Source organism: Acanthopagrus latus, chromosome 15, assembly GCF_904848185.1.
Source record: "Acanthopagrus latus isolate v.2019 chromosome 15, fAcaLat1.1, whole genome shotgun sequence".
In the NCBI taxonomy this organism is placed as follows: domain Eukaryota; kingdom Metazoa; phylum Chordata; class Actinopteri; order Spariformes; family Sparidae; genus Acanthopagrus; species Acanthopagrus latus.
Window position 1 is genome coordinate 4,576,183 of NC_051053.1, and position 12,089 is coordinate 4,588,271.

The following is a 12,089-nucleotide window of genomic DNA, read 5'->3' on the forward strand; positions in this document are numbered from 1 at the left end:
TCTACTTCAATGTTGTTGTTTTTTTTGTTTTGTTTTTTAAATGATGATGTTGGATTGTGATATCTGATGTCATAATTCAGTTGTGCAGTAACTTCTCTCTTCTTTGGTTGTACACCTTCTCTCTACTGGTTCCTTTTTTGCATTTGAAAGAAGATTTGCCCTGTTTGCTTGTCGGGTTTTTGACGATATTGACAACTAGTTGATTTTGTTACTGTTGTAGCATTTATTACTATTAAAGGTCACATTAAGTTTGCCTGTGTTTTGCATTCATACATGTATGTGTGTGTTCTACACTCATATAAATCTTCATCGGTCAGGCTTGTCCTCTCTTCATGACATTTTTATTGTCAGACAAAGCTGCTTCACAAACGGATGTTTCTGTATTGCCCGGCTCGTACAGAGATAAGAAGCTGCTTTCCATTGCACATCATTTAACAATTGTTGTAGAACAGGGTTTGAATAGACTTGCTGTGAAAACCATCTGTGAACACCAACACCAATGAGTCACACTCAGGGCCTTTGTTGAATCTCTCTTTTTTTCTGACTCTCTACTACCTGCGATGAAGACATTAAAAGCACTTCAAACTATTTATATTTGAAGATTCTTTTTTTTTTTCTTCTCTCTTGTGATATTTCAGAGCCAGACTTCTCCTGTAGGCTTTCCCATTGACCCAGATGAACTGCCTCAAAAGGAGGAGGAAGACAGATTTTTTTGTGATTTGATAGTGCTGGGGTATACTCCTCTGGTGCAGAGCAAGGTGTAGTGCTCAGGGCCGGGCTAAAAGCCACCGGTGTGCCATTGTTCTGCCTCTGCTGTGGCTGGCAGTGTTTGGTGTCCCAGCCGGTATCCAAGTGAGGAATCCCTGTTTGCCCCTTACCAGAGTGCTTTCTGTGTTCATGGTTCTGTTGCATGAGTGGTTCACTTGCACTGTAACACTGCTGTTTTGCCCACATTTTTATGTTCCATTTGCCCTGACCATTTAGTTTTTATTCTGCAAATGTTTTTGCCTGTAATGGTGGTTTTGATTTATTTTGCCTGACGCTTTAATTCATGAAGTTTGTTAGAGTGGTTTGTTTTGCTTTGATCAGGTCAATTTTCCTTTGTTATCTGTAGGGCTGAATTTGTTAAAACCAACTGGGTTTCCTTACCTTACTTTGTTATTTTGTTACCTTGTTTATTTGATGACATGTTGTTTTCTGACCATTTTTTTCATTATTTCTCTAAGCAAGGTGCCATATTGTTAGGAGTGTAGGCAGCCGTGGTGAGTTTCCTTCACTTTTTGTATGTGGTATAATCTGCACTGAACCTGCACTAGTTGCATTAAATAGATGAAAATTATTCAAATAAAAGCTGAAACTGTAATACCTATTGATTAACAAAAGTAAAGTTGAGAAGTTTTGTGATTTTATTTCAATAATGTAAAGTGCTTTGTAACTCAGGTTTCATATAGCTTTACTTACTATGTACAATTGTTCAGTCAACAGTGCAAAATGTAGCTTCATAACTGCGTGCTCTGCAATGAAACAACATGAACTGCCTCAAAAGGAGGAGGAAGAGAAATTGTTAACAGTTGCTATTGCTTGTTCAAGAAATCAGGAAGTATATCACTAGACGATGCATTGGTGTTGCATGTTCGTCTGTCAAACTCTACACCTGCAACTCTCTGCAACATGGCCGTTCATCTCAGAATTCTTGTCATCCTCACGGCACTCACAGGTCAGTCACAGGGGTCGTTGTATGTGTACAAATGTGTAATACCATGTTTAAGCCGCTCATGTCAGATGAACAAGGCATGAGTATTTAAATATACATAAATATATTCTGCTATTATTTAAGTGTCAGTCAGGTGAGTGTGATGAGTGAAAGCATAGAAAAGTCTGTCTACTATAAAGCAGTTAACATCATTGTCACTGGGCAGGTAACATAAAAGAAGAATATTGTTTGCTATATCTGCAGTAAATAATGGATCTTTGTTTGTTGCAGGAATTCACAGCGTAACTACAGTCAGTGAAGTGTCAGTGAAGGCTGGAGGCTCAATCTCTATCCCATGTCTGTATGAGCCACGATACAGAAACAACGTGAAATACTTATGTAAAGGGAGTTCTTGGACCTCCTGCTCATATGTAGTTAAAACAAACACACAAAGTTCAGGAAGGTTTTCAATCTCTGATGACAAAACCCAAAGAATCGTCACTGTGACCATGAAAAATCTGAAGGAACAGGACACTGGTTATTACTGGTGTGCTGTGGAGATTAACAATGGGGGAGATGACAGACAGTATTTCCACCTGTCAGTCACCAGAGGTAAGAATCTTTAAGACATCTTTAATCAAATCCTTTGTTTAATTTCAACAATTTGGGTTCATTGTTTGTTCTGGAGACTGATTATTAGGCTACCCACATCTGCTCAATCATTTTCCCCTGAAGATACACCCGCTCTCAATGTGGATCATCAGGAGATTCAAGGACTTATTGGAGAAGAAATAACCATCAAGTGTCATTATTCTAAACATGGAGTAATAAAGTGGTGCAGGCTGGGCAGAAACTGTGTGACAGAACCATCTGGATCAATAGATGGAACAGAAGTGATCATTGATAAGAGAATTCCCAATGTTTTTACTGTAACTATGAGTGGACTGAGGACAGAGAACAGCGGCTGGTATTGGTGTGACAAAGGAGGTTTCCAGATGCCGGTGCATTTAACTGTCACAGAGAAACCGACCACTAGTAAGTAATACAATTAAAAAAGTATAAAATATCAGTTCATGTGTATTAGTCAGGTGCAGTCTTTTGGTAAATGATGTGATTTAACATCGAAGAGACAATAGGAATAAGTATTTGTCATCTTACTCATCATTGTCTTGTTTTGGATTAAAGCCACTGTTGCAGCAACAACACTCTTAACCACCACTGAGCCTGAGAATCCCCCCACTGGTTCTGTAGACGAAGAAACTACCACAGCTCAGAGTGAAGAGCAAAGGTAAGGCATGAAGAGAACTGCGGCCATTTTGTGGTCAAATTAAACAAAAGTTGTAAAGTAATATCTATACATATTGTTGATATAAGAACTGGATGGTTTAGGGTTGTATTTAGTAATAAGGATGATGAATAGAATTTGGATTATAATGTAGTCATGTTTGAACTAGGCCATCATGTGTATCTTAATTACCTTGCATGGTGTGTTTTTACTTTTGCATTTATGCTGCAGTGCTTCAGTTTCCCCAAGGACCCTCATCATTCTTTTGAGCTTGTTGATCTTCATCGCATTTGTAACCATGTTCATCTGGTTTATGTTGAAAAAGCACAGTAAGTCTTGTTAAATTAATTTCTTGAGTAATAGTTTTGTCATTTCTAAATATTTATTTCTAATACAGACTAGTGTGCATTTAACAGGAGTTTTTACTGTTTCACTTTTAGAGCAGGCCAGAGCTGCAGCGTCAGCCACAACGGTAAGATGCAGTTACTTTTTCCCCAAACTTTTCTCAAAGAAAGCCGTCAGGATGGACAGCATACAGGCCATTTGTTTACCACTCAAAATGATGTAGAAGACAGATTCTTCCCTTAGAGATAGACAGTTATTTCTTTAAGATGATATAGAGATAACAGTCATCAGAGAGAACATTTCCAGCTTGGGTGTAGAATTGCAAAGTGTTCCAGTCATTGTGGCTAAGAAAGTGCTCACAATCTTCAAACTTTCCAAGACTTTATCCCAATCACCCAAAATCTCAACCTCTAGCCCAGGGCTATACTGTATGAAGGGACCTTTGGTTGTAAAATTATTTGAGTTTAACCAAAATCTGGAAGTGATAATGTCATTCATAATTGTCATGCAGGCTTCGTGCACAGAGAGCAATGTGGATGTGGTGTACAGCTCTGTGGTTTTCAACAAGCCAAAAGGTTTGCAGAAGGTAAATATCAAGAAAACAGAGTCTCTCACTGATTGTCACGTTCTTTAGTACTTCTGTGCTTCACTATTTTGTTGTAGATCAAAAAATGGTTTAGATGTTGATTTTCAATTTCAGCACTTTTTTGCCCCAAATTCACAAAATCATATTGCCTCAGGGTTTCTCCAGATCGCACAGGGTCAACTCTCAGCCCAGGCTGACCATATGCAGTGTAAAACACCTTTTCATCTAAAATAACTTGAAATCATTCAAGAACAGAGAGTGGTCATTTCATTCATAACTCTCTCTCTCTCTCTCTCTCTCTCTCTCTCTCTCCTTCCTCGTGCAGACTTCATACACTCAGAGCGATGTGGAAGTGATGTACAGCTCTGTGGCTTTGAAGAAGCCAAAATCTGTCCTAAAGGTAAATATAAACAAAACCCAGTCGCACACTGATTATCACATGTTGTAGTTCAGTAAGTGTTTTTTTTTTTCTTCCCAAAACATAACATTATATTTTCGTTTATCTTTTTACATTTTTTTTTTTTTTTTTACATCTTTTTCCCCTGCAGGTCGAAGCAAATGATGACAGTGTTACATCCGGCACATTGGTTTAGCACCAGCACAGCCTTCAGCCACATTTCCTCTGTTTTTTCTGTCTATGTTAGTCTACTTAGATGCGTTCCTTAATTGATAGTGTTGGATTGTGTTATCTGATGTCATTATTCAGTTGTGAAGTAACTTCTCTCTACTGGTTCCTGTTTTGCATTTAAAGAAAGCTTTGTCCTGTTTACCTGTCTGGTGTTAAAGGTCACATTAAGCTTGTATGTGTTTTGAATTTATAAGTATATGTGTAGGTTTACGGAGGATTTGTCCTCGCTGCAGCAGACCTGGGTTTGAGTCCCGGCCTTTTATTTGCTGCGTGTAACTACCGTTCTCTCTCATCCTATTCTCTGTAATGTCTTCAAGCTGTTCTATCAATAAAGCCATAAAGGCCAAAAATATATACTTTAAAAAATATGTGTGTATTCTAAATTCACATAAATCTTCACCGGTCAGTCTCGTCCTCTCCATGACATTTTTGTTGTCAGACAAAGCTGCTTCACAAACAGATGTTTCTGTAGAGCCGGATAGCGCAGATATCAGCTGCTTAGTGAAGGCTCGTACAGTTTTCTGGATCTACAGTCAGCTGAAATAAAAAACATTGGCAACAGATGAAACAAACCGCGCTGAGAGATAGGCTGCTCCTTTACATCCCACATCTTTTAACTATAGTTGTAAAATAGGGTTTGAATAGACTTGCTGTGAAAAACATCTGTGAACACCAACACCAGCGAGTCTCACTCAGGACCTTTGATGAATCTCTGCCTCGTTTTCTCTTCACTCTCCTCTACCTGTGATGAAGTCATTAAATGCCCCTCAAAATACTTCTCCTTGAGCGAGACTCATGTTTCAGGTTACAAAAGGATCTTATGAACAAAAAGGTCCATCTCCTTAGGAATTGTTTCCGTAATGTTGTCAGACTCTTGGAATATCAACCCCAGCTTCTCAGTGGCAAAACAAACAATTTGCAAGGTGGCAGTGACATTCAAATATAAATATTTAGAGGGGCGTTTTATGTCTTTATCACAGGTAATACAGTTTGAACAGAAAATGGGCGAGAGATGCAAAAAAAGTCAAAGTTATGTCCAGTGAAATTCAGTGTTAATAAGGAGAAATGCACATGTGGGAGTGAAGAGCTTGATTCCCTAACCCTGCTTGGTTTGTTTATGACAGCCATGGCAATGCTCATTACATGTGTTTAAACCATCAAAGTGCCCTCTCATATGTATATTCCAGTCAGCTCAAAAAGTCACAGCCATCGCCATTTAATTTCACTCAGAACAGTTCACCAGAGGGCTTGGAGCTCCACCTGCCTGTTGGTCGGAGCAGCCGCGACTGAGAATTTCGCTTGAGATATTTCAGAGACAGACTTCTCCTGTAGGCTCTCCCATTGACCCAAATGAACTGCCTCAAAAGGAGGAGGAAGATAGATTTTTAACAGCTGCTGTTGCTTGTTCAAGAAATCAGGAAGTATATGATTAGACAATGCATTGGCGTTGCATGTTCATTTCTCACTTTCTCTGCAACATGGCCGTTCGTCTCAGAATCCTTGTCATCCTCACGGGACTCACAGGTCAGTCACAGGGGTTGTTTTATGTGGACAAATGTTTAATATCATGTTTGAGCTGCTCATGTCAGATGAACAAGGAGTGATTACACATACATATACATTCTGGTGTTATCTGGATGTCAGTCAAGTGAGTGTGATGAGTGAAAGCATAGAAAGGTCTGTCTACTATGGAGCACTGAACATCATTGTCAGTGGGCAGGTAGCATAAAAGAAGAATATTGTTTGCTATATCGCTATATAGCAGTAAATGTTTGTCTGCAGTAAATGTTTTGTCTGTTCATGTCTGTTTGTTGCAGGAATTCACAGCATAACTACAGTCAGTAAAGTGTCAGTGAAGGCTGGAGGCTCAATCTCTATCCCATGTCTCTATGAGCCACGATACAGAAACAATTTGAAATACTTATGTAAAGGGTATGATTGGATCTCCTGCTCATCTGCAATTAAAACAGACAAACAAAGTTCAGGAAGGTTTTCAATCTCTGATGACAAAATCCAAAGAATCGTCACTGTGACCATAAAAGATCTGAAGGAACAGGACCGTGGTGATTACTGGTGTGCTGTGGATATTAAAAAACTGGTAGATGAAAGAAAGCATTTTTACCTGTCAGTCACTGGAGGTAAGAAACCTTTAGACATCTTTATTCAACTACTACTTTTTAAATTTAAACAATTTGGATGAAATACACTGAGGAGGGTTCATTGTTTGTTCTGGAGACTGATTATTAGGCTACCCACATCTGCTCAATCATTTTCCCCTGAAGATACACCCGCTCTCAATGTGGATCATCAGGAGATTCAAGGATTTATTGGAGAAGAAATAACCATCAAGTGTCATTATTCTAAACGTGGAGTAATAAAGTGGTGCAGGCTGGGCAGCTCCTGTGTGACAGAACCATCTGGATCAATAGATGGAACAGAAGTGACCATTGATAGGAGAGTTCCCAGTGTTTTTACTGTGACTATGAGTGGACTGAGGACAGAGAGCAGCGGCTGGTATTGGTGTGACAAAGGAGGTTTCCAGATGCCGGTGCATTTAACTGTTACAGAGAAACCGACCACTAGTAAGTACTACAATTAAAAAAGTATGAAATATCAGTTTATGCATATTAGTCAGGTGCAGTCTTTTGTTGCCAGTGTTATTTAACATAGAAGAGATAATAGGAATAAGTATTTGTGATCTTGCTCATCATTGTCTTGTTTTGGATTAAAGTCACTGTTGCAGCAACAACACTCTTAACCACCACTGAGCCTGAGAATCCCCCCACTGGTTCTGTAGACGAAGAAACTACCACAGTTCAGAGTGAACAGCTAAGGTAAGGCATGAAGAGAACTGTGGCCATTTTGTTAATATATGAACTGAGTTCTGTAAGGTGGTCTGGTGTTGAACTCGAATTACAATGTAGTAATATTTGAACAAGGGCATCCTGTTTATCTCATTTACATTGCTTGTGGTGTTTTACATATCTATTGATGCTGCAGTGATTCAATTTATGTAAAGAGCTTCATCATCCTTTTGAGCTTGTTGATCGTCATCGCAATGGTCACCATGTTCATCTGGTTAAAGTTGAAAAAGCACAGTAAGTCTTGTTAAATTAATTTCATGTTAAATATTTTTTTCTATTATAAGCTAGTGTGCATTTAGAGTAACTGGAGTTTTTACTGTTTCACTTTTAGAGCAGGCCAAAGCTGCAGCGTCAACCACAACGGTAAGATACAATTGTTTTTTCCCCAACTTTTCTGGAAGAAAGCTGTCAGGATGGACAGCATACAGGCCATTTGTATACTACTCAAAATGATCAGGGAACATATTCTGATGTAGAAGATAGATGCTTCGCTTAGAGATAGATATTTATGTCTATAAAACAAAATAGAGATTACAGTAATCCGATAGAAAATTCAAAGATTGCAAAAGCAATTGCAAATTGTTTCAATAATGGGGATTTCCCTTTTCACAGTTTCCCTCTCAAAAGCAATATGCAATTGACTATTAAACAATCATGGCAGTGACACAAGTTAATATTCTTACATGGGAAGTGAAATTGAGTTGAAATTGTGTGAAAGCAGAATATAAATGGTGCGACAATGAATGGCTCCTTTTTCAGTCTCTGACATTTGGTTTGCTCCTTCCACACAGGCTGAAGTGGACGTCACTTACTGTAATATTGGGGAAATGAGAAAAACTTCAGGCCAGGTAATCCATAACTGCAGAGATATCGACAAAATGAATGTAAAATGTGTAAAAGTTGCAGAGAATCTTCTCTCTCTGAAGGCTGCATGGTGGGTCTTGATTGGTCTTTTTCGAAGATGAATCACATCTTAATGTTCAACTTTGTTATTAAGGATCTTTGTTATTAAGAAAAAAAACAGCAAGACAGTTGCTCTGCTTATCAACACATGTCTCATTCAATCAGTCAGTCAAAATGAAGTGCACCATTACAATCTCTTTGGCCCCAGGCTAAGGAATCATACACGCTGGAGCAATCCTTGTACCTTCCCCGAATTTAGCCCAGAGCTTGCAGGCCCTGCTCCGCAGCATGGGTAAGCCCTGAGTTTGTCCGGCTCGGGTCTAAAGTAAACAGTGTAGTCACGCTGCATTCAGGAATGTTCATATTTGCTTTGTGTTCAATCAGATATTTAATATGTAGGGCTAATAGAATGCAGCATGGATTATAGCCTTGGGCGTAGGTTATCCCTGGTGAACATTGGCCCTCAATGTTTGTGGAGTTGACAGAAACATTCCCTTTGGTCGGAAAAGTGAAATCAATCAAAAACAGAGACTGGTCATCTCATTCATAACTGTCTTTCCTTCCTCATGCAGACATCAAATACTCAGAGCAATGTGGATGTGATGTACAGCTCTGTGGTTTTCAAGAAACCAAAACGTGCCCTAAAGGTAAATATCAACAAAACTGAGTCTCACACTGATTGTCACATGTTGTTCAGTAGGGTTTTTAATTATTATTTGCAGATGTTGACTTTTAATTTTGTCACTTTTTTGGAAACATAGCATTTTATTTTTATCTTTCTTTTAATAACTTTTTTTATATATCTTTTTTCCTGCAGGTTGAATCAAATGATGACAATGTTACATACAGCACATTGGCTTAGCACCAGCACAGCCTTCCTCTGTATTTCTGTCTATATTTTAGTCTACAAGGATGAGTATTTTAAATGATAGTGTTGTAATTTGTTATCTGATGCCATAAGTCAGTTGTGCAGTAACTTCTCTCCTCTTCAGTTTTACACCTTCTCTCCACCAGTTCCTCTTTTGCATTTGAAAGAAGCTTTGCCCTGTTTGCTTTCCTGGTGTTAAAGGTCACATTAAGTTTGCATGTGTTTCACAATCATAAGTGTATGTGTGTGTGTGTGTGTGTTATATATTCATATAAATCTTCATCGATCAGTCTTGTCCTCTCTTCATGACATTTTTATTGTCAGACAAAGCTGCTTCACAAATGGATGATTCTGTAGTGCCAGATATCAGCTGCTTAGTGAAGGCTCATACAGTTTTCTGGATCTATCAGGTGCCAGAGACGTGGCATAAATGTGTAAAAATGGAGTCCGATGTAAAATGTCCTTACATAAATTACGGCTATAATGGCGTCATTGTAAGTAATGCTTTTTTGTATATCTTTTTGAGGGCTTTCTCCTCCATCTTTTACAGCCATTTTCAACATTATTTAAGTTGGTTGAAGTTAAAATGGCATGTCTGTATGATAAACTCAAAGCTCCACACCCGAGATGAAAACATTAAATCTACTGAAACATTTTGAATATATCTAGTGAAAACATTACTTTCGTTTTTGTGTAGTTTATTCAAATACTGATTGATTTGTCTCACAGACGTTGCTGCCAGTGCTGCAACTTTGGCCGACAAGGCTTAGGATGGTGAAAACTCACTTGAAGTGATCAAACAGCACTGTTCAGCCCCCTTTAATGTTTTTGCAAATCACCATGGAACTTCCAAGAGAACTGCTTCCTAAATTGCATCAAGTAAAACATTCTTCAGATTTCCCAACATCCCTTTTATGTTGGTGTCCACTTCCTGTCATCCCCAGTTTCTCTACACTTGTGTATAAAATCTCTTAATCAAAATAGCTCTCTTTTTGCACAACAGACTGTACAGACTGTATCCATTTGCGAATGGCTGCTAAGAGCAGTTTGAATAAGGGGCGACAAAAAAGACCAAACTAAGGAAGTGCTTTTTACTCAATCACTGTGTTGACATCTTGTCATTCAATTCATTTCTTAACCATGACCAAGTGTTCCAGTGGGTAGGTTATCTCATATTGTGAAGAATATCCACTCATCAGATTATAAACAGATGGGCTACTTACTGTATGCAAGGCCTACTTATAATAACATACCAAAATATAACCCTGTACCCTTGTAACCCTGTGGCCCCATGCACTATTGACTCCATCAGCTAGCTTATGTAATACCACTGCCTTAGTTACAGATACAATTGCATCATGTTCATGTTTCTTTTGTCAAGTAGCAACACCACTTAGTAAAATGACTGCATGTTATAACAATTATTTGTCATGACCTACCTGTGTTTAATTCAGAATTTGTGGAGACACTTATAATGTGATATGCAACAGTTAATATGAATGGCTACAACATGCAGGTCTTTTGAAGGAACACTACTGTCTGTGAGTGCATCCCTTCTCTTTTTGTCTTCTTGTTGCAGGGATTTACATATCAATTACATCTGGAGATTCAATCACTATTGAACCATTTTGGGTATATCCCATATGGCATCCTGTATCTCATATGTATCCAGTCATATTAGTCTGCTAATCATTTTACAGGTCTAAATGGTATGGGAGGTGCAGTTTCCCCTCTATTTATATACTGGAATGGCTTAAATAGTAACCCACTGCAGTTGACAGGTGTCACAGTTCCAATGTGTTTATTTCAGCTCCACAACTACGTGACTTATACACAACTGTCAGTTAAGTCAGAGTTTCTGTGTGAAATTAGAATAAACATAATTGAGAAACAACAGGACAATATACAGCATAAACAGATGTGTCTGAAGTAGAAACAACCCTAATAACTCTGAGACAGTAGATTTATCCATTGCAATTCAGTACGGCCCTCTACTAGCCAATGGAATAGATGCAGTAAACTATTAACTACACTGCTGTGCACTTCATGTTGACCACTAATAACAATAGAGCTCCCCAGTGCATGTATCTCAATGACCGTGGTAATCAGTAACACTACTAAACTGAACTATAATTTAATAAAGTTATAGGGAAATAAAACTAGTTACGGAAATACAGTTAGCAGCTAATATGTCATAAGCCACAAACAGTATGTCTGAGCGGCTGGGTAAAAAAAAAAAAAAGAAAAAGAAAAAGCCCACCAGCTCCATGTGGTGAGGAACCAGTGGTTCTAAAGCCATGACTCATTCATGTTGAAACAGTTGCAGCTGGTGAAGGTAAAATGGTAAATCAAAGTATTTCTACAACAGCTCTGTGTTTAACTTTAACAATTTGGATTTTGCGGCGCTATCATGGTAAATTATCTTGACAACTGGAATGTAATTGCCATGGAATTTGGTTCCATGGTTCCCAGAAAAAGAATCTTAATGACTTTGGTGATCCCCTTTTCTTGTATCCCCTTTTCACTTCAGATGCATCAGGTCAAATATGTGAACACATTCTAGATGGATTACCATGAAATTGTGCACTCATTTGTGACTTCAGGAAAATGTATCAGGACATTTGTGCGATGTATTGGATTAAATAACCATACTTTTATTGTTTGTGCCCATTTTAAAGTTTGCGCACATTTATATTAAATCTTAAGAGAATAAGTTGTAATGTGTTGTTTAATATAACTGAATAAAAAGACAGCGTATGGTGGAGTAAAATACCCTTTAAGTGGTTAATGGTTAAATTCAGGAACGTGATCATTTTATAATCTCATGTGAACAGCTTGGTGCAAAATTGAACACCTCAGAAGTTGTTTTCAGACAGCGAGATTTGGTCACTTCTGTCAGCAAAGGTATACGTACATG

General features: G+C 38.3%; 3 protein-coding genes across 6 annotated transcripts in view; all 3 read left to right on the plus strand.

Annotated features, from left to right (window-relative positions):
- Positions 1–788, plus strand: part of LOC119033912 — a 9,673-nt gene extending 8,885 nt beyond the window's left edge. The window contains exon 8 of the mRNA XM_037124508.1: positions 639–788. Coding sequence (XP_036980403.1) covers positions 639–764 — 126 coding nt within the window. The 3' untranslated portion in view covers positions 765–788. The remainder of the gene's footprint in view (positions 1–638) is intronic.
- LOC119033910 (polymeric immunoglobulin receptor-like) lies at positions 755–7,099 on the plus strand. Of its 4 annotated transcripts, XM_037124505.1 has the most exons (12): positions 755–852; positions 1,227–1,262; positions 1,591–1,717; positions 1,985–2,305; positions 2,429–2,728; positions 2,879–2,981; positions 3,210–3,307; positions 3,419–3,450; positions 3,835–3,909; positions 4,064–4,117; positions 4,235–4,309; positions 4,458–4,889. In XM_037124505.1, exons 3-12 carry the CDS (start codon positions 1,672–1,674, stop codon positions 4,500–4,502), a joined length of 1,149 nt encoding a protein of 382 aa, XP_036980400.1. In that variant the 5' UTR covers positions 755–852; positions 1,227–1,262; positions 1,591–1,671; the 3' UTR covers positions 4,503–4,889. The 4 variants fall into 4 exon arrangements, with proteins under 4 accessions (XP_036980400.1, XP_036980399.1, XP_036980402.1 ...); XM_037124504.1 differs by having other exon boundaries at positions 783–1,262; positions 1,479–1,717; XM_037124507.1 differs by lacking the exons at positions 4,064–4,117; positions 4,458–4,889 and adding an exon at positions 6,967–7,099 and having other exon boundaries at positions 784–1,717.
- Positions 5,992–10,597, plus strand: LOC119033913 (polymeric immunoglobulin receptor-like). The gene is made up of 9 exons (XM_037124509.1): positions 5,992–6,061; positions 6,355–6,675; positions 6,820–7,119; positions 7,269–7,371; positions 7,538–7,635; positions 7,733–7,764; positions 8,193–8,249; positions 8,877–8,951; positions 9,122–10,597. The coding sequence occupies exons 1-9, from the start codon at positions 6,016–6,018 to the stop codon at positions 9,164–9,166; spliced, it is 1,077 nt and encodes a 358-aa protein (XP_036980404.1). The 5' UTR covers positions 5,992–6,015; the 3' UTR covers positions 9,167–10,597.
- Positions 10,598–12,089: the final 1,492 nt, after the last annotated feature.

Coding starts and splice junctions, on each gene's coding strand:
- LOC119033910 (XM_037124505.1), top strand. CDS start 1,672: ATGGCCGTTCATCTCAGAATTCTTGTCATCCTCACGGCACTCACAG. Junction 2,729..2,878: donor CACAGAGAAACCGACCACTA/GTAAGTAATACA, acceptor TTTGGATTAAAG/CCACTGTTGCAGCAACAACA. Junction 4,310..4,457: donor AGCCAAAATCTGTCCTAAAG/GTAAATATAAAC, acceptor TTTCCCCTGCAG/GTCGAAGCAAATGATGACAG.
- LOC119033913 (XM_037124509.1), top strand. CDS start 6,016: ATGGCCGTTCGTCTCAGAATCCTTGTCATCCTCACGGGACTCACAG. Junction 7,372..7,537: donor GTTCAGAGTGAACAGCTAAG/GTAAGGCATGAA, acceptor TTGATGCTGCAG/TGATTCAATTTATGTAAAGA. Junction 7,765..8,192: donor CTGCAGCGTCAACCACAACG/GTAAGATACAAT, acceptor CCTTCCACACAG/GCTGAAGTGGACGTCACTTA.